The sequence below is a fragment of the Chamaea fasciata genome, unplaced genomic scaffold (assembly GCF_029207755.1).
Source record: "Chamaea fasciata isolate MVZ Bird 193981 ecotype frontalis unplaced genomic scaffold, bChaFas1.0.hap1 SCAF_8, whole genome shotgun sequence".
NCBI classification, from domain to species: Eukaryota; Metazoa; Chordata; class Aves; order Passeriformes; family Sylviidae; genus Chamaea; species Chamaea fasciata.
Genome location: NW_027094093.1, coordinates 26,922,899 through 26,944,841, shown reverse-complemented (window position 1 = coordinate 26,944,841; position 21,943 = coordinate 26,922,899). Strand labels below are relative to the sequence as shown.

Here is a 21,943-nt window from a genome sequence, read left to right as displayed (position 1 = left end):
TGCAGAATGCTTTATTAGATCCAAGCAGGAACAAACAGTAACTGGCAAAGAACCTAATGACTCATTTAACAATTTCAAAAGATTCAGAGGACAACAACAATGAAAAATGTGATAATTTTCCTATGACAAACATAAGGTAGGATAGGACTCTCCAGCTTAGAAAAAGAAATCACTGACTGATGGAGTAGAACACTGAGACAGGGCATGAAAATCACGAAGGGCATGGACAGGATGGGTGGTTCCCCGTGTCATCTAGAACAAGAATTAGAAACTGTTCAACAAAACTAGTAAGCCCTTGTAAAGATAAAAATAACCACATGACACATCAGAAACGAGGGGTCTATGTGGCTCAATATAACAAAAAGCTTTCCAACTCTTTAAGGTCTTCGTTGTCTTACAATCTCTGTGGGTTTGAACCATTTTGTTTTAAAATCATTATTGTACAAAATAAAATAATTTTCTATTAGCTACTCGGATTCCTCACACTAAAGCTGGTGGCTTAGTCCTGAAAACAAATTTTGTTGCACTAATGCCCTGTCCTATTATATTGAAGAAATGTTAAAAATAGAATGCATGCACCATATGGAGGAACACCTGGGCTCCTTCTGCTTGACTCCCTGCTGGAATTTGGGTATACTTCCCAACAGCCACCAAGTTCGGCCAATTAAGTAAATTATGTTCAACTGTGATAGTCCATCTCTTTTCTTCTGTGAAATACAAATTTTTCATACAAGCTTCAATTAGACATTGAAGTTTATCAGTTTGGAGCTGAACTGGGGCCTCCTTGAGATGAATGAAACTGTTCCTACTCTCCAATGTTGTTTTTCCAGTGTTTCTACAGACTTGCACACTTTATATCATAGGGGGTGTATTTGGCTGCCATTTTCACCATCTTTTCACAACCATATTAACCAAAAATATATCAATAATGGAAGCTGAGAAGCAATATCAGTTAGGACACTGGTATTCTGGTACTCATTTCCATAGTCAGTAAGATTCACCCTGACCTGTATAAAACAGAACTAGAAAGCAGAACTAATGAAATACAATTTCTGATACACAAGGTGTATTTTTCTTTTTCTTTCATCGCCTTCAATAAATGTCTAGTTTACTTGTAGTCTTTAAATTTATTTTATCCCTTATACTTCTCAGCTTCTCTCTGAAAAGAATGATATATGCCTGACTCAGGAACACTGACTCTCTGGGGAGTACTCAGAATTGAGAAGTCAAATATTATTAACAGAACTGTTCCCCAAGAATCGTGATAGCACATGTTCATTTGAAAACAACTGGCATTATTCTAGTTTGCTAATTAGGTATTTTAAAATTACTAAGATCTTGAAATTTACTACAGGAATGGAGAATGCTATTAAAAAGCATTCCACAAGAAAAAGAGAAGTCGCATTTCACGTGTATGTAAAGATCTAAACAACAGTTATTTTAATTCATGACAAAGGTAAATTGTTGAGAAAAATGTCTCATCTTAATGTATGTATCAAAATACCACAGAGCATAGGACTGCAGACTTGAGAGAAAATGTCTTTTAATTGATCTTTTAATAAACCACCCACATTTTCCACTACAGATCATTTACACAGGTATGCTAGAGCTTTGTAGAACAGGAACCTATTCCTCATGGTTACCAAGTATCTTTTGCCAATTCTCTGAATTACGTAGATTGTTACCACAAGCATTTAAATTGCAAACAAAACATCCCAGCAAAATGTAGAGATCAACACATGTTTCTATTTAAAATTTTTCTTATTGAAATGTGATTACCATGTTAAATAATTGTTTTATTTCAATGTTGAGTTTTCCTGTCATCCCCAAAGCAGATACTCTTAAATATTTATTTCAAGAACAAAGCACAGAACAGCTATTTGATGATAAAAAGTTCATTTTGATGATTTAATAAAACTGGGAAAAAAAATTGATACCTGCAGTGAACAACAACAGGCTCTTCTCTGCCAGCCCTCTTCTTTCGCACAAGACACACAAAATCTAGGAAGTCACTGGAATCATCAGGAACCCCATGATCAGGCCATGCTATGTACTGGATTTGGGTCAGTTGGCGGCTTTCCTCTTTCTAATCAGAAACATGAAATTTAATCAAGGGTAATTCAAGTCCCATTAAAAAAAATGCCAAAAATAATAAAAAAAATCAATAGTACAATTGTAGCAACTTGTACCCATAATCAAAGTGGTTTCAGGCAACTAGCAGTGCTTTATTAGTGTTAGCCATTGGTCATCCTGGATTTTGTAATTACTTTTTTTTTTTTTCTTAAAAGGAAAAAAGGAAATCCACAAATGCTTACATCTTCAACAGGTGAAAAAAATTACAGAGCATGTAATTGCAAAGCACTTCAAGGATACCAGCAATCTATACTGAACACTATATGTACAAAAAGGTGGTCATATTCTTACCAAACCAATTTTAACAGAATGAGATAGCATCTTAAGAGATCAAATGACAGAAGTGGGGTAGGGAGGGGAGATCAGACATAAAAACTTTCCATCAGACCCTGTGTGAACAGCACCAGTGTTTTGGCTTGATCAGCAGCTCCTACACCTAACCAGGCACAATGACTTTGTTTTCTACTCCCTGGGGCCCTTGTTTTGGTATCACAAATATAATCAATCGGCCTCTGGTTAGGGGAGGGGACAGCTCGGGCAACCAGAGTCGAATTTCAAAAGAAGAGGAGCTACTGCATTTGAAATAGCCTTTAGGCACTGAATCATTTACAGAGATTCCACGGCTGATAGCAGATGAGCAATTGTCTCAACGGGACACAGGGCAGGAATTTTAACTGCAAATTGACTGAAAGGCAGCTCTATAAAACCGGCTTCTCAACTGGTATATCAAGCAATGAGAAATAAGTATGTGAACTAAATTCCAGATACTCATTTCCTAACATTTCTGAAATTGAAATGCTGTTTGGGGAGGCTCTGAAAACTACACGTGCTCTGAAAATCATGCAATATATGTTCAAAAAGGTCCTTGTTTACATGTAGTCACCACTCCAGATTCATCTTTGTCTCAGCAGGATTTATATTCCATCTTCTTGCACATACTGTTCAGGATGGAATTATTAAGAACTGTTTGCCTCTACAAAGACTTTCTGTTGTGATGATGAAACACCTCTAATATCTTATGTTCTGAAAACATTCAAGGGAACAACAAGTTTCTCAACTTCTTTTATTAGTCTTTTTCTTTGGCCAGGTTATGAAAGGCACCAGTAAAAACTTCTAGGATAAATAATATATCATTCATGTGATCCAATTAGTACATTTATGAAAAATCAATCTCTGTGATATTTTTGCTTACGAAAGGTTATCATTCTGTGGACAGAATCTCTTCTAGGAAAGTGCATGACAATGAGTATTTTTCTAGAGGGTTCTAGAAATAAACAATTCTTTTTACATGGATATGCCACCAAGTTGAAAAGAAAGTCTACATATATTTTAGGTAGTGTCCAAGTATTCTGCAGATTGATACATGAAAATAAATTAAGATTTTACCTCCAGATTAGTCAATGTCATTTCTCGAAAGACATAAGCAGGATTTCCTTCTTCTGAATGGCAGGTAATCTGAAAATTCCCATATGATGAGCTTCCTGATGGCTCTGGCCAGTACTGATGGCATTTAACCTAAGGTCAACACATTTTTAAAGATGCCTGTGTTTAAATTCAGAGTATTATTTTCATTTTCTCTAGTTTCTATACCTTTCTTTGTTACAGATTATTTTGATCCCTTTGTAATCACTATTTATTTACTTACCAAATAGACTTCATTACCTAATTACTGTTTATAAAAGAAGGTATCACAGAGATTTCCTGTTTCTCTTTCCAAGAGGACACACGCACCAGCTTTTGCAGTTAGTTTAACTGAAGATGGATGCCTTTAACTTCCATTACAAATTTTTAAAGAGTTTATCTATAAATATTCCATCTTAACGCTTGAGTGATAAAGATGCTGCTTTATAAACATTTCTGACCTCCAAAATCCTAATCTGATCTTCCCAAAGTACATTTATATGGGAGAAGGACAAGCAAAAAAAAAAAAAAAGGAAATATGCAACAAAAAAGTTGCTAAGCTAATGCAGAAAATAGGGGGATGAGGTAGACTCCAAAGACTCCCAATCAAGTCCTAAAATATGAATGAAAACTTCAAACACTACGATTTTCTGATATATGGTTTAAATGCCTAATTACAGAGGTCATTTCAGCTCAAGTGTACTTTTGCATTTCCAACCCACCTGGCGAATCTTTAAGAGCAGCCAGATTTGCAGACTTCCTGCTCCACTGAGACATCCCGGCATGCAGTGGGATAGTGATGTCAGAAGCCTCATGATCAGCTTTAGAGCAGGGAGTCTGCCTATGGGTATAAGACAAATAAGTCCTTTTATTTCATTATTAAGCAGCTCTCCAAAGAATTCCACAAATATCATTATGGAAGGGGTGGGGGAACCTCAGAGAACTGCTATTGCAAGTCTGTTCTTAGCAGAACTGCAAAGAAAACTCAAAGTAAAAGGGCACTTGTACTGAAATTCCCTCTAATCCTGTTTATTTGGGAGCAGGCAGCATCATGCAAACACTGAGTCACTAAAAAACGGTTTAAAAACACTGCAACTTCCCTTCAATTCTTTTAACTTTATTTAGAGTCCTGACCTCACAGCAAATATATGGTTATTAAAATGTCAGAATATATACAGACAGTTGAACTACAGTCCAAGTTGATCAGAACAGCCACAACCCACTGTAAATCCATCTTCAAAAGAAATCCAGATATGGAGGAATTCCACTACACTATTATTCCAGACAGTCATTTCTGTCCACACACTTAACCAGCCAGTGCTACTGTGAATGCTCCAAACAAAACCAAGTAACTCTGGAATTACACTGTGTATATGACCACACTTGATTGTTTTGCCTATCTCCAAAGGATAAAACTGCATAAAATCCAAAGCTATTAAGAAGGAACTAGAGCTTAAACCAAAACCAAACAAGCCACAAAACACACCTGAGGCCTTTTACAGCACCATACACAATTGTTTTTACTAATTTGAACTCTAATTACTCTATTACTAGCATTCTATTTTAACACATTTTATATACAAATTAAAGGGCAATGATTATGTCACATGATTAAACAAATCTTTACAGCCACAGAATAACATTTTACAGAAAATTTTAGAGTTCAAGTTTTAAGAAAATCCTTGATAAGACAGCCATCCTGGCATGGGATATTAACACTACAAAGCTATGTTAGGCTGCCTTAAAAACTATTCTCACTCCGTATCAAAGAAGTACTCTATGAAAACTGATGCAACTTCTTGGAGTTCCTTCATTTGAAGTTTAGAGAAAAAAAATCTGTGAAGGTAAATTCTAGATGCTTTTTTACTTTACAACAAAGCAGACTGAAAGTATTTTAGGAAATACATGAAGAGTTAAGTGCATTTCAGGACTGAACAAAGTTTAAATACTAGCTGCATTAACAACACCAGAAGGTTTAAAATCTAAGACTCTTCATTACAAAAAAACTAGGAATGCACTGCTCTTATGAAAAACAGTTACAGAATGATAGAACAGTTCTGGCTGGAAGGGACCTTTAAAGGCCATCCAGTCCAACCCCCTGCAATGAGCAGGGACATCTCCAACTAGATTGAGTTGCTCTGAGCCCCATCCAACGTGATCTTCAGTGTTTCCAGAGATGGACACTCACTACCTCTCTGGGAAACTTGCGCCAGTATTTCACCAGCCACACTGTAAAAATTTCTTTCTTATATCTACTCTACTTACAGTCTTCTAGTTTAAAACTACTTCCTCCTATCCCATCGTCATATTATATGCCATCACAATATATTGCTCTAATATTTTAAAGGCTAATCACTAACAGTTTTTTAGAAGATTATGGAAGTGGTATTTAAGGAAATGTTTTACTTACTCTGCCCCGTTCTACTTGAGTTGTTAACATTACAACCATAGAAGAGCCCTGCTCCCAAGTCATCTGCCAAAAATCAGGACAAGTGTTCGGTAATGGACCTTGACAAGCAATGTACTGGTTTATTATTGTGGAAGAAGGGATTTCCATCTAAGAGAAGACAAAGTCATTATTTCAATTCCGACAGCAAATGGAAGTCAGGCATCAGACATTTACCGTTTAGTAACTAATTTTTAAAAAAGCATCCATGACATTATTTCTATTTCTTAAAGGCTAGCAAATATGAATTGGCACAGATAAAAACTCTTTAAGTGTTTCACATACAAAGATTCAAATACACTTTACATATGAACTGACAGTCATGTACTTGCCATAATGAAGATTAATGGTTGAAAAAACAAAGTACGGAGCAGTTGGCAAATAATTCAGGTGCAAATATTTCTTGCTCTGTGGATTTTTGACACTAGCTTTTAAAACACAGATCTCAGAATTTAATATCTAGGTTTTTTTCGTTGAAGTAAGTAGCTGTAATTTTGCTGTTACTAACAATGAAGAAAACAAGATGCAAAAGAAACTGATGTCAAATTAAACCTTACTATTGTTGAACACAACTGTCAGAAAAGTAATCAGAAAAGAAGAATTAATTGCATTGGAGAGCATTTTTTCACACTAAATGTGGGGCTAGACTTTACATTTATAAAAAGACATGCCACAAGACATTAGGAAGTAAATATATCTACAGGAAATTTCAAATCACCTGACTAGAGGTTTTGTAGCCATTCTAGCCTGAAGATTTATAAAAAAATAGATTTTTTAAAATCAATTTTTTTATAAAAACCTGTGGAAATAATTAATGTCAGAAACACTTCTAAAAATACTACTCACATTTATATAATTTGCATTGATGTAATCTTCATTACTTTTTAAAATAACCCGTGTAGCATCATCTGAAAAAAAATTTAGGAAGATGTTACTTACTTACTAACCACGGTAAAATACTTTTCGAGTACATATACACATAGCAATACTTACAAGGCGAAATGTCTCTGTATCTATTTTTGGAAATGTTTTGAGGTAATCTGGCACAAGACATTGTCATTCCAGGCTTTTTCCTATACAATTGCTAAAAGACAAAGCTGATGGTCAGAACATAATAGATGCAATAGACTCATTATCATATTATTTCTCTAAAAAGATTTTGTTCTAAAAAGGTGCTTTTTAGAACATATGGATCAACAGTAGCTTCAACAAACATGAAAATACTTTTAAAAATAAAGCACTATAAATTTAGTTATGCTCTGGGATCACTGAAAATGACCAAGATGTAACCAAAATTTGTTTAAAGACAAAGTGAACACTAAATTTCAAGCTTCCATTAGAACACTGATCCAGAGAAAAAGTAGTATAGTGGTAAGTGAATTCACTGCTATTTGCATCCCACTTGGTCATCTGGGGCAAGCAGAATATGTTGTGTATAGGCATCTACCTACATTGCACTTATTTCAGTTAAGAGTTTTTGTATTTTTTCCCCCAAATGTCCTTCTGTATTCCAATAACCCTAATGCAAATCCTGGTTACCTTGCTCTTTTCCTGCACAAAATTGCCTTTGAGAGGTTCCTGCCCTTTCATGCCTTAGTCATGCATTGCCACAACCTTTGTGCTACAAAAAATATCAGTGAAGCGATCCAGGTTTAAAAAAAGCAGTTTAAAAATATTTCATGCATTGAACCTGCTAGGGAGAATGAAAACTTATATGAAAGCAGAATTTTAAATAACTTAGAAAAATCTGCTCTTTCTAAATATAAAAGGAAATTTTACCAAAATTCTTAAAGAATAGTGTATAAAGTATATTTTATAAACATATGTTGCAAACTATAATGCTAGGTCTCCATTTGGTGAGGAATTCACAGAATTTGCACTGCTGTGTTTTATAAAGCTACTGTTTCCTGCTTTAAGCCACTTGATCTCATGCATTTAAGATGGGTATCACCAAAGCACAAGTCAGTGCTGAATAAAGACCATAGCTATCAACAGCTTAATGCCCTACAGAAAATGCACTATTGTTCTGAAATATGTCAAAAAAAATCAACTACTTATAAAATACACAGTTAGTTTACCCTTTAACATTAGGGCAGTATTTTCCATTGGTTATTTTACCTTCCCTCATTGAGAATGCCCATAGAATGTCAACAGCTCAGTGTCATTCAGTTTCCACAACAACTTAGGTATGGAATGAAGGCCTGAGTACAGAACACATATTTTAGTAGACACTCTTCAGCCTTCATCTTTATGAAAGTATTTTATTAGCATGTCCCTGATAACCACAAAAAGTGTAAGTAATCAACAAAGCTATTTATAAAACTAAAACCTAGGATTAGGTATTCTTAAGTTTGCACATACAACATAGGATTGATTTTTTTCCTTGGCTATTTTTCTGTTGAAAGTGTAAGACAATTGTTTTGCTAAAGGATGCTGACTGTACTGAAATTTAACTGAAATCTGCTCTGTTTAAAATAACCCCAAAAGACTTGGAACTTGCACCCAGCTCCAGGCGATACGGTACTTACATCAAACTGAGCCAAGACAGTTCCAGTGATAAGCCCCTCTGCTAACTGAATCATGGATTCCCTCAGAGCATTATCATCTTGATGGACACCATCAAGTGGAGATTTCTCAGGGATGTACTGAAAATCAGGCTCACTCTCCAGCTTCTCTTCCACAACATCATAGACAGCTAGAACAAGCAAAGGTATGAATGCTCTGACTGAAGATGCTGTTACTAAAGTTAGCTGTAAGTCACTTACTTAAAATAGAAAAAAACACCACGTTTCTCCTGTAGAAAAATCCACATCTATTAGCACATTGATTTTGGTCCCCATCAGCGAGGACAGGTAGCCTTTACTGATCATTATAATCCACGAAAAAACTATTTTTTTCTTTGGTGTAATAGTAATTTTAGGTGAAAGCCCATCACTGACAGCTAAAATTTTGATCAAAACTCATGTTATACCCTGCCTTGTCTGATATAATTCTCTAATCTCAGATTCTCACATCATGCCTCTGGTATCATTATAGCTTCATTTACATTTTACTTACAATTCACTTAGAACTCATTTTAGGCTTCAGTAATTGGGGCAAGATGTGCAGACCACCTGAGAAAATGGCATTATAGACATGGCATTATAGAGCTATCAATGCTCTGTGTGTGCCTTGCCTATAAGCTCAGAAATAATATCCATCTTCTGCTATACGTAAGAGGCATATGCTGCTCAAAAGCCTGTTTTTAAATTATATTACATCATTACAAAGAAGGAAACTGGCAACTCCGCACTTCTACAACTCACATGTTCTTTATCCAGAATACGAAGATAATCAACACGCAAGGGGAAAGATAGTTTGCTTTAGAAAATTTGACAACAAAGCTCATAATTTTGTCTGGAAAAAAAGGTAAGCACACAAAAGCTGCAAGAGAACTAACATAGAGAATGACAGCACATGTAAGTGGGGAGTGCAGATTAGTGAAGAAGGGAAAAATTTTTATGAGGTGGATGAGGTACTCTGCAAAAGTATTTTCAATTTTCCAGTTAAGCATCAATATTTTTCATTTTGCTTTTGCCTCTCCAGTTCTACTACAGTTAGACGGTGCAGCAGAATTTAATCCAGTGCCCATCTGCTGGCTATGATCCAACAGTGTATTTTGTGAATACACTGCATAAGTTTTTATTTAGACTGCATTTTAGCACTTCTACTGAGATTCCTCAAGTAGAAATGTTTCCAGTGATTTTGGATTGTTTCAAAAATGTATGGAAGGATTTTGTATATATTGTATATACCTCCAAAATCACCCAAACACTGAATATTTGGTGAGGTTTTTTTGTTTGTGTTTGGCTTAAATTTTCCTTAAGTGAATAACAACAACCTTATGAAATACATTCAATATCCATATAGCTTTCTGGACATTTTTATCAATGAGAGTGAGAACAAAATTTCAATTAGCTCTCTGTTAAAAATATTTGATGTCTGACTTTTTTATTCATTTTCAACACTTAGTTATACACAGCTCCTTACATTATGGGATCAATACACTGTGTTGTCGCAATTCCCTTTCAGGGAAGGGAGTTATGTCTCACAGGTTAAACATTCCACGCCAGGACACGAAATGGAAGTTAGAAAATGAGAGCAGGGTGTGGATTTTTATTTTTAATGATGATGTAGAAGGCACTCACCATTGGGTCGCACTAGGAGCACAAGTTCCCCTGAGTGTCTCTCACAGCTCGCTTTAATAAACATCACAACCTGGTCGTGGGTATGCTCTGCTATATCCCTGCCGTTAATCAGCACAACCTGGTCCCCTTCATTCAAACGAGGGACACACAGATCAGCCTGCAAGGTTGGAGGAAAAAAACAGAACCATCTGTAGCACAAGCCATTACCAATTTCTTACTTTAAAATAACAACTTAAAGCAGCTATACTTGGGCTCTCCAGTCCTAACAGCCCTGTTGCTATGGTTGCTGCACTGTGTTCAAATGATAAATCCAAGTGTTACACAATACACAGGCAGTGCCATTCCCATTTGCAGCTGGGAGGTGACTGGCACTGTAACATGTCTTTCAGCAGCTGTTACTCTACCCCCCAGCTGATGCAGAGAGTTCCCCTGTTTGAATATCCCTTTGTATATTGAAAATTAAAAAGCAGGATGTTTTTATCTTTGAAGGGAGGGGAGAAACATGGCAAAACCACGTCCAAATCAATTTCACAGTCTTAAATGCTTCAGATCTGAAATGCTGCAGTGGTAATGACTAAAGACAATGCACAACTCCCAGTAATGTCAGAGAGAGGAATCAGGTGTTAAAAATTGTTATTATCATCACAGTCTAAACATTGTTGCAGAAAAGAAAGAGCACAAGACATCACCAACTATCCTGTTTCTACAGAACGAATGTTTAAAGCCAAAATTATTCACATTATTAAATATTTCAGGGATAATAACTAACAAGATACACGAATAATGATTTTGGCAAACATTTCAATACTTTCAAAGAGTGGGGGGGAAAAAAAGAGCAAATAAATCGTTAACTCCACTCTAACACTTATGGACAGAACTGACCTCAGTCAGCTGAATACCGGGTCAGTATTTCTGCCAATAAGTTGACAAATATTGTGTCTAGTTTGAAGACACTCTTATAGTCATTAAACATCAGTAACAACACACAATCAGACCTGATGAATGATTCATAATGTCTGGTTTTAATCTACATCTTGGCTTTACTTGGCTACATCTGTCACTAAAGTAAGACATTTGCTATTTCAGTTATTTTTAACACTCTTTCAATATGTAATTTATGTGAAATTACTGAATGTCTATATCTAAAAAAAGCAATAAAGTAAAAGTATTTTTAGGATGGCACAGCTCAAGTACCAGTGCATACTGAGCATCTGTAATGCCCTGTAATTTTCAGAAATTAAACTTAGTTTCAGTAGGAAAAAAAAAACTTTTGAGGATTGAAGAACTTTAAAAAATATGTCATACAGCCCCATCAAATTCTCACTGCACGTAATTTGCTTTGTTCTGAGAATGTTATAGCGAAATCTAATTTTCATAGGCAGCTATGAACTAATTTATCATTTTCAGTACATCCTTCAAGAAACACAGATATTGCTACCAAGTCTGCTTTTTTGATAACTTACAGGCGTTCCTGGAGCTACCCTGGACACTATTACCGGCATCTTCTGATCATATCCACCCTTTAAAAACAAATTAAATTAGTAAGGAATCCCAAATATCAGAAAATAACCTTAATAAATGGAAAAGGAATAGATGCACTGTTACCTTTACATTGAAGCCAAACCTTCCATTTTCATCTGGTTTCATTCTGATCATAACAAGATTGTCATGGGGGACGCCACCATTGGGCTAATAGACAAAAGTGATATTATATTAGTACATATTTTGTTCATAGTTAGATTTTGAGGATATTGTATCTAATAATTCTGCAATTTCCTTATCAAATAGTTGCTCCTGGACACTTGAGAAATTATCAAGCAAGAACACAAACATCTTGGGTTTGCATAAAAGGGAAAAATTACACATTTAAGAGTCTTGGACATAACTAAGTTATAGTTCTGTTCTGTCAAAGCAAGCTCAAAATAAGAAAGAACATTAGAAAAGAGTAACTGGCCTCAAAACTCCAATAAAAACAGCTTACTAAATGGAAATTTCTGAAATTCATTTTAATTAAGACCACTGTGAAGAGCTGCAATGAGAACGTAATACAATGAAAAGGAAGATACTTGAAGGCATCCTTTTGTTCCTATTAACAGCAATATGCCAGCAGTAAGCAAGGAAATCCTGGTCCCCTATCCCTTACTCCATTTCCAGACTAGAGAAGTATGAAGTGTGACATATGCTCTGCACTGATTCAACTCTGAAAATTTTAGCTGCTTTCTTCTTGGTTTTATTTGGATGACAATAACACTGCTAAAGGAAATGCCAATAAACTGAGGAATACTAGCAACCTTTTTAATCTGAAAAATACCAACTTAGTGCCATTGAAGTGATTTTTGGTTGGTTCCCATCTATATTTATTTCACAGACTGAGCATTAGCTAGTACTTCTATAGTTCCCACAGTGAGAATACAAAGGAATAAAGAAACAGGTTTCAATGAAGTTTTCAACGTTACCAGTTACAGCAAAGCAGAAGACTCATACTCAGAAAAGTAAAAAACAAACTTAGAAAAGCAAATATTTTTAGATGTAAGAAAGTCCAGAACCTGGAGTTTCACTAGGTTAAAAAAGTCTGTATAACTTGACTCATTAGAAGTTAACTCAGTTGCAGGTGTCTTCTGTTCTTGGTTAAAACAAAACGAAATTCACGAATGCATTCACAGTAATGAAAAAGTGAAAAATTTGGGAAAGTAATGGCACAAGAAATCTTAGTGAAAAGGAAGGGTCTTAGGAAGCCTGATCATATGCCAATCATTTCCCACTGGCATGGGAGTTCAGACAGAATGAACACCAACCAAGTGCTCACCAGCAGTGTTTGGCAGCTTTTGTGCCACTGCATTCCCTAGTCAGAAAGGAAATGCTAATTTCCTGCTTTAAGATGTTATTTTAAGCAGAAGTTTATAATGCAAAATGTGCAGAGAATACTGTATGCCATCATTAATGTGTTTGACTGAAGGGACTGACCACACCTATTTTCAAATACTTCTGATGTTCTCAAACTGGATACTTAGGGATTGCAGATGGAGTAAAAAGCTGCCATTCCCATATGTGTCCTACTACCTTTCTACACACACGCAACAGACAAAGGAAATTCAATAGCTTATATAAAGTCAAAATGGTGAGGGGTTTTCTTTAAAATATTTGAGATGGAACAGCAGAAGACTTTAGTGGTGCAGGAACCTGAATTCTGAGCAGAAAAGCAATTTTGAAACAAACAACATTCCAAAAATTTCAGTCATGCTACGTTCCTTCTTCTGCAATCCCCAAAATAAAAAGTCATCAGCAGACCAAATTAGATGTTCAATTACAACAGTGCACTGCCTTCAGCGAGATGGCATAAATGTGTCCCACTGGAGCACAGCAAACAATCACACTGACAATGCACAGAGAAAAAAATAATCTCATTCATGCAGCTGTGTTGGTTTTGCAGAACTAAAAGGAGTTAAAAAAAACATGTGAAAGTTATTTTTGTGGATTTGGTAAAGATAACTGAATACAGGGCAGAAAAACTTGATGACTAAAGTAGTGTTATCTTCCGAAACAGAACAGTACTTTAATGTGACTCAGGTAAGCACTGGCTGAAGACAAAGCTGTTACAAATTCTACTTCATCGTTTAATTAAAACAAAAATTTTTACAACATTCCCAAAACTTAAAACTTTCATTTTTGAATCTTTTGTTAAAACCCCAGCTGTGAAATTAAACAGTGGTTTTTGGGGAATCTTAACTTTGTTTTAAGGCCCAAGAGAACATCCTGGGTGTTTACAGTTTACCTAGATTTAGAGTTCAGGATGCAAAAAAATCAACAAAGGCATTTCCAAACATCATTTTGGGGAGTTGACTCATAATTTTGAATGCTTGAGGTTGACAAAACTGTTTACACAGTATTTGCTACATCTGGATGTTTTCCCACCCTGCAACATGCTCCTTGTCCCATTTACTGCTCACATCAGTATAAAATCTAGAACCACTGGAAAACTTTTGGAAGGACAAAAATCACAAAAAATATCAGGGAGATTTCTCCTCGGTCAGACAATCAACTGACTATCTTACTCATCTCACACATGCTTGATTATGGAAGAAAACCTTTTGCTCATATTTCTGTATTTGCTGTCACAGGCCTCCTGATAGTCTCTTTCTTGGAAATTCTGATGAGAAATGCAACCACAGACCCAAGAGGCTTCTCCTGATAAAATCACTCTAGAAGCTGGTAGGCATTTTCAGGTTTACCTTTTTAGCTAAAGCTGGATTAAACACCTGCAACATCTTCTTTAAAACTGATGGCAAATGACTTCTCAGAGAGGAGGTTAGGTAGAAATTTCTGCATGTGCTGAAAAGCTAATGCTCAAAATGTTTGCATAACCATCCCAATGTAGCGATTTGACTGACAAAGCACTACTCCAGCAGCTAGAGTAAAACCAGCAGGAGACAGTGAAGGGACAGTATGGATAACAGAAATGCTGCAAGGTAATGCACAAACACAGCAGCTCCTCAATGCTTCAGAACCAAGCTCATGTAAAATAGGACCACTGTTCTGATAAAAAGCAGAATGGTTCAACTGGATCAAAGAACTTACGGTGGATTTTTCAGGTGATGAAGGAACATCAAATGTTTCATTAATATGGTTATCCAGTTCTTGCTGTGAGTGTGAATGATGAATTTGGTTCCAACTGTTCTTTTTAAATTGTTTGGGTGGTAACGCCGGAGGCTGCCCATCTACAGGAGTCTCTTGAGATCTAAATAGCAAAATAGAAGTACGAAGTGGAACAATCATGAGATATTGACAGTTCATTCAGGGTTGCAAATAAACTGAAAACATTAGAAGAAACTCAAGAGTTTGAGAGATGACTATCTGTATTTTTAGAACCTCAAAAATGTAGTGCAATAGAATATATTGTCAGCCTTTGTTTGCACCTATAGCAACATTTTTCTTGACAAGTAACTGTACACAGAACCAGCAAGTTCATCTTTTACCTATGACCTTTATAAAAAACAGTTTTAGCATGCATAACCCACTACTTCTTATCTGCAAGCACTCCAGTCTCGATTAATAATAATGTCCTCTGTGTTTTTGTGTAATATGAAGAATTTGCTTTTGTTAGTCCTCTTGGAATAAAAGCTTAACTGTGTAATTTGTATTACATAAATATATGATTCATCTTTCATTAGATGAATTTATATTTAAGAATCAAGAAGAACATTTGGAAAGGCTCAAAAGGGCAGCAAGCTCACAGTTCCCATAACTTGGTTTGAATGCCAGTTTCTAAATACCAGCAGGATATATCATCCTCCACAGGCTCCCCATTAAAAGGTGCTATTAAGTCATTTAACGATTTCAGACAACAGCCCACCAATACCAGATTCATAAACCATCAAGAATGAACTTGCAGGTTACATCTAAAGAGAATGCTACCACCAAAAATAGGGGTGTCTGTTCTTTCACCCACATCCCTGGCTGCCTCCTTGAAGAGCTGGTCCTCCTCCCTTGCCTAAGGCAGCTTACACCAAGCAACCAAAAATACTCTTTTGGACAAGCCTGGGTCCTCTGATTTATCTAAGGGTTGACTACCATACAGAGAGGAAAGGACACTCCCAGAGGCAAAAACAGGACACCGCTCCTTTGGTTACCAGCAAGCAGTAGTGATAACTCATCACATAACTCCCTCCAAAACACACAGGTAGCCATGTGAGCAGCTCTTCTGTATTTAGTAGTTTCGCCTCAGTAAACTGTTAGCAGGGCAAGACTCTCAGTATGAGACTGCACTAGTTTTCAAGTTGCTGCAAATTTGAAAACCTAAGGCACATTAAACTCCACACCATATAATTTGGCTCCAGGCAATTCAAGAAAGGCAGTTCCCAGATACATATTTGAAAAAAAAAACCCAAAAACTGAGCAAAACTGAGTATACTGATTTAAAAAAAAAAACAAAACGATGAACCTCTTTCAAGAAGCATGAAAACTGGGAAATAGAACACTTCACTTTGAAATGCCAAATATTTTCTGCTTCAGTTTAAAAAAAATTAGTCAATATTCTTAGAAAACAAAACTGGTAACATTTTTGTCAGTGTATGAAAGAAAACAGCACATTCGAAAAGATCTCAACAATATTTTTCTCTATTTTTCTGCTTTATTTCAACTTTCAGAAAATATTTTTTTCATGAAGTGTTAAGAGAAAAAAAATGTACTAATTATTCAGTCTGATGTCTGAAGAACCTCATGTTCAAAACACAGTTGGGAAGAAAAATAGTATTTCTTAACACTTTTCAGTGCAAGTAACAAAAAAGAGCACATTTCATTTTTCAAGATAAGCAGCTTTTCTAAATTCATTTTTGTGGAGAGAAAAATATGATGATTGTCAACATTTGCAAAACAAATCTGCAAGGCAGCTATACACTATTTACACTTACAAAGGTCACCCAGAGATTTTTAGCTGCCTATGCATTCATTCAAGTCTGGCCAGCACAGATTACTCAGTCTTCTAAGTTATGTATTTTCCTGAAAACAATTACTCCTGAGAGTTTTAAACCAAAGAAAAAAAGGAACAGAAAACATGAACAGAAACACAAAAGAAATTATTCTGATAAAAGCAGAAGATGGATCTTATGTTTGACTAGATGTCTGTACATACACATCAACAAATACAAATAAATTCCAACCGAACACACAAACTTATAGAAAAGATTTGAAAAGTTACTTAAATGAGCATTTTACAAGCAGCAATGCAAGTACTGTAATATATTAGCATAATGAATTGTGAGAACTAACAATCAAGCCTTGGGCATAAACTTCACTGCTTTATATTTGCCCAGTCAGCTTTGAATTTCCTTATGAATGCTCAGACAATGGCAGTGAAAGCAGCCTATTTTGCAGGCAAAGCAGCTCTCTCTTACTGAATTCAGCAATTTACATAATAATAAAATAACACACAAACCCTGGCACTGGCAAGCTTTGGGTATTTTTGTTACAGATATCCGGTCTGATCTTTTTAATATATTTAGCAAAAGTTCCATACACACCCCCATAAATTTATTAAACTAAAGACTTATCACGTGCTTTTGGATTTTGAGGTTATAATTACCTCAGAGAACTACAAGCACTATCTCTCAATTTAGTGTTGAATAGGACATGCAGATGGAGAAAAGATGTGCAATTAAAGGGCATATTAGCTAAGCTATAATATCCTTCTGAACTGCATGGAAACTGTTGATCTCTTTTGCTATGTTGATTCCAAACACAAAAAGATCACTAAACTATTGTCAGTCAGGTTAGCCCCTCTTTTTCACACATATAAATTTGATCAATAAATAAAAGCTTCTGACAAATTAGCACATGGATTACTAAAACCTTTTCAGCTAGAAAGGTGAAATTGGTTAAGAAATATCTTTTTGGACTATAGAACAGTATAATTTAAAATTATATAGCTAATATGAACTTCTTGTCTACTATTTTACTTCATAAATGGCAAATCTTGAATCAATAACATCACCTCAAAGCTTCAAAAGACCTTGATGGGGTTCATATATTTTTGAAAGTCAACATCCTCATTCTTTAAAGTATCTTATACTAGAGATCTATACTAGGATATTAAATTTTAGTTTTAATCTTCCAACAAGAGGAAAAAAAACCCCAAACCTGAGCCCCTTACACTTAGTGATGGAAGAGCAATACTTTTTCTGCAGAAAAAGTGCAAAAACATGAAAAAGAACAGCCAGAGTTGTACAAAACCACTTCCTCTCTTTCTAAGACTCATTTCTATGGTGACTTACTCTAGAAATCAAGTACTAAATAAACAAATCCTAAGAACACTCAGGAAGATCTTGTCCAACTTCAACTAAAGGCATATGAATAAAAGTGTATTTAAAAGTTGTGCTTTCTTCACTGTATCACTCATTCAGTAAGGGTTTCTCATAACTGACTTCAGTTGGAAGCATTAGAATAGAAGCAACCTGACCCTGTGTGGCCTTTGGACAACAAAACTCTAAAATGAGGAAAGATTCACGACTGTTCCAGTTCTGAGAGTCCTTTGACATGTGAATATGTTAACAAGTCCACCAAAAAAAGGAGAATTTACATGATTAGGTCAAATTAATATTACATAACCCCCTGAAAGTTAAGTAACTAGCTGAGGGTCGATTTGTAACTATTGTAGCCTATTGTAAAAAGCATTATGTGCTATTTTACAGTACTTTGTAAGTTTTGTACTCTATTTCCCTCCTAACAATTACACATGGTTGTGAAAACGGAAAGTACACACAGTCTAAGCAAGGTTTTAAAACTGTGTTTAAATGGCTTCCCAGAGTAATTTTTCCTGAGACATACCATTTGTTCATAAATATGTAATTAGGTACGTGCTGTTTTACAGTTCTCTATTGGTTTTGAAACTGTGAGCACAATTTCCCTGCTAACAGAGATTATTATTCCAAATTATGAGGGCATATCTGACATTACACATAAAGCTATACTAAGAGGGTACAGTGGCAGTGATAAAATGGTATATATTGCAATATTTTTCCCAATTATTCTGTACTCAACACACTTTATTGCGTATTTCAGTATCTTTGAATAAGTCAATGGGTTTTTTGTATGTCTTTCTTCTGGACCCAATACACAATAATAGTTCTTATTTTGCCCATTTTATCTTACAGCAAGTAAGCTTACAATATAAAGAATATTCAGCATAATTGGGGGGGAAAAAAAGAAAAAAAGGCCTGACAGCATAAGCTTAAAAAAATAAACACTGTAACAATATACCAAATACACTAGCAATGTCCAAATGCTGGGTGCCAAAAAGGTATTCTGGCTACCTAGTTTGGAAAGCTCACTTTTGTGTTTTGACAAAAAGCATCATTTCCAAACTTGTGGGAATTAAAACTTTTCTTCAATTCTATCAAAAATCCACCTTTTGGTTCCACATCCAGAACTGATGGTCACATTACAGCAAACCCACAGCTTGGGCTGGTGGGGACGGTATTGTAATCCTGAACCTGGAATATGCCAGACACTGCTCTTCAGTCCTGTACCATCCAGCTCTTTCTCACAGTAAGACCTATACTAATACTCCCTCAATAACAGCCACCTTTTTATTAGATTGTCTGGCTCTCCCTGACCCCACATTTAACAATAAGTTCTTCAAGGCCAAGATTTCTGACTTCTCTTCAGAAGCCCTGCATGCTACAGTGGCCTGGTAAGAGCACAACTTACGGAGATGATTCCAGTATGATGCTGTTGGCCTGGGTGGAGGATGGAGACCTGTGATTTACAAATACTTCACTGGGGGAGGTGTGAACCACATGATCCACTAAATGTCCAACTGATGAGGGTCGTAACCGGGCTCCTTCTTGAGTGAAGGCAGAGTTGCGACTAAGAGGGAAAGCAGAGCATTTCAATGTGACAAGAATATTATTGTTAAATTACATTTCTGACACACCCACTAAAATGGGATGCTAAAAAAAATTATTTCCTCTCAATGCAAGCACATGTTCATACACTTAGTTCTATTAAAATTTCAAAAATCACTGAAAAAATTATGTTGTCAGATCAGCATGTACTGAATTTTTTTAAAGTGTTCAAAAATTATTTTAATAAACATTAAGGGCTGTTTAAAAAAAAATACTTACTTTTAATTAAAGAAGCCTGAAACTATTATGGTCCAATGAACAAGCTGACAGCCCAGTCAACAAGAAGAAAAATGGATTCCTAAGAAGACAAGTCCTGACTTTGTTTGTGGCAGAACTTAACCTGAATTCATTAAAATGAACAATTTATCCCCTGCATCTTCTCCTAGAAGAATCACAGGCTTTGCACTGAGAGTCTTATCATTTCTGGAATCCAGTATTTTCCCATTTGAAAACTAGCATGAAAATATTAAAATTCTTTTAAACATGCATGATTAAGTTTGTTATGCTTTAAGCGTCACTATTACACAATTTTTCAGTAAGTTTTAAATGCTGCAGGTATTTACAACATTAATCTTGTGAATAATATGCTGCACAATCTAAAAATCTTGTCATTTATGTAATACAAAATTGAGTAATACTGACTCTTTAGCAAGTTTCAGCACACTGAGAAAATTGGTCACCTTCCAAAAGAAATCAGGAATGTTTTTTCACTAACTTAAAACAGACGGCTCTATCATGTGAAAAGAGTGAACATTGAAAGGAAAGGCAGATAAATTGAGGGGAATAAACCTGCAAGGATTTCCAATTAAGTAATTTTCCCCAATGTTTCAAAAAGTGGTATTTAAATAAATTATTTTTAAAATATCACATAGATTTTATCATCAGGGTCTTTTTATAACCAAATTAATACCTTAGTTTTAACTGTTTGAGAAAACTCAAACTCTCAAATTTAGGGTAGTGTGACACATCCTACACTTTTTATAGGTCAAGTGGGAAACACCTAAAACTCACCCCTAAAAACTCTTTTTGAATCTGAAGCTAAGTGTTGCAGAGAATCATTTGGCACAGATTTTTTGAAGCTATTTGTCTACATAAAACATTAATCTTTCTACTACACAAGTAGGTCACTCATATTAGAGGTATAGAGTCACTTATAGGGAGAAAAAATTTGATGCTACTCACTGATTTGGAGTTCCAGGTGGAGACCGTGACGGGAGGCTCTGGGTTTCCAACCTATCATCAGACAGTGAGTTCCTACTCACTACTTCCCAATCCATCCCACTCATTACTTTCCGTGCCAAGGGTTTACTGGGGGATCTAGAAGAAGAAAGTAAAATGACTAACCAAAAAGTGTATGGTGTAAGAACAAAATGATTTAAAACTCACCACAATGAAACTGATGTTCTATCATAGGAAACCAAATGATACGTAAGAACGGAAATGTAATAATGCGAAGCTGTATTTACATGGGCAGTTTGTATTCTCCCCATCTACTGTACTTCATTTACTGTACTTCGAAAAAAATGCCATTGAAATACTAATAAACTACTGTCAGCTGTGAGGGAGACAGGCGAGACAGAACCAGAACTCACTAAACTGCTAATGCCTCAAAGACAACGTGACTCAAACAGCATAATCATTGAGAGACCTGAACTTAGAAAATGTAGAGCAAAACCAAGCAAAAATACCCCAACCCTCCAAGTAACACAACTGCTTAGCCACCTCAGGAAAAATAAAGCAGTGAAAACATCAGGCCAAAAAACTCCCTAAGACTTTGAAGAACAGAAAGTGAGGGAATCAACAATGTAGCAACAGAGTTACAAAGCTTTGTTTAGACATCAGGGATTTCCATCATGACATGCTTTCTCCCAGAATGTGCCCTGTCACTTATCAGGCAGATGCAATAACATTATTTAACTATTTAAACTCCTTTGTGGGTAACAGATCTTCATTTGGTTTTGTGCCAGAAATGTCCTTCAGGTTAAAGGTCATTCTTGCAGTGCTTTTATACAACAGGAATTATATTTTCTACTTGTTGCCCTTTCTTAATATTAACAAAACTTTTTCTTCCCATTCTCCAGTCATTCCAGGATGCCTGCAATCTCCTGCTGTTTCTTTCATCTATTTTTTAAGCACAAATGAAACCATACTTGTAATTGCTCATGAAATACAACAATTCCCTTTTATACTGCAAAACATCAAATTAATCATCTGTGGTGTTTTTTTTCTTAGCATTGCATTGGATGGTTCAGTCATCCTGCAACTAAACATACCCAGACTTTCGTGGTCTGTTGTTTTCAACTGAAAATTCTTTTGCTAACAACAAAAATACTTTTAAACAATCCATACACGTCCTATATAATTTGTGTTACTGGGTT

At 35.6% G+C, this 21,943-nt stretch overlaps 1 protein-coding gene across 4 annotated transcripts in view; it reads right to left on the bottom strand.

Moving 5' to 3' along the window:
* Positions 1-21,943, bottom strand: part of PTPN4 (protein tyrosine phosphatase non-receptor type 4) — a 111,487-nt gene that overhangs the window by 10,243 nt on the left and 79,301 nt on the right. For 3 of the 4 annotated variants that reach the window (XM_066190229.1, XM_066190230.1, XM_066190231.1), the window contains 12 exons: positions 20,748-20,882; positions 19,369-19,527; positions 14,743-14,902; positions 11,773-11,856; positions 11,631-11,687; positions 10,168-10,324; positions 8,509-8,675; positions 6,974-7,064; positions 6,827-6,888; positions 5,945-6,091; positions 3,520-3,648; positions 1,938-2,086 (listed from right to left, as the gene is read on the bottom strand). In XM_066190229.1, the coding sequence (XP_066046326.1) occupies positions 1,938-2,086; positions 3,520-3,648; positions 5,945-6,091; positions 6,827-6,888; positions 6,974-7,064; positions 8,509-8,675; positions 10,168-10,324; positions 11,631-11,687; positions 11,773-11,856; positions 14,743-14,902; positions 19,369-19,527; positions 20,748-20,882 (1,497 nt within the window). Of the gene's footprint in view, positions 1-1,937; positions 2,087-3,519; positions 3,649-4,276; positions 4,376-5,944; positions 6,092-6,826; positions 6,889-6,973; positions 7,065-8,508; positions 8,676-10,167; positions 10,325-11,630; positions 11,688-11,772; positions 11,857-14,742; positions 14,903-19,368; positions 19,528-20,747; positions 20,883-21,943 lie in introns of those variants that run through there. The other variant, XM_066190233.1, reaches the window with a different exon arrangement.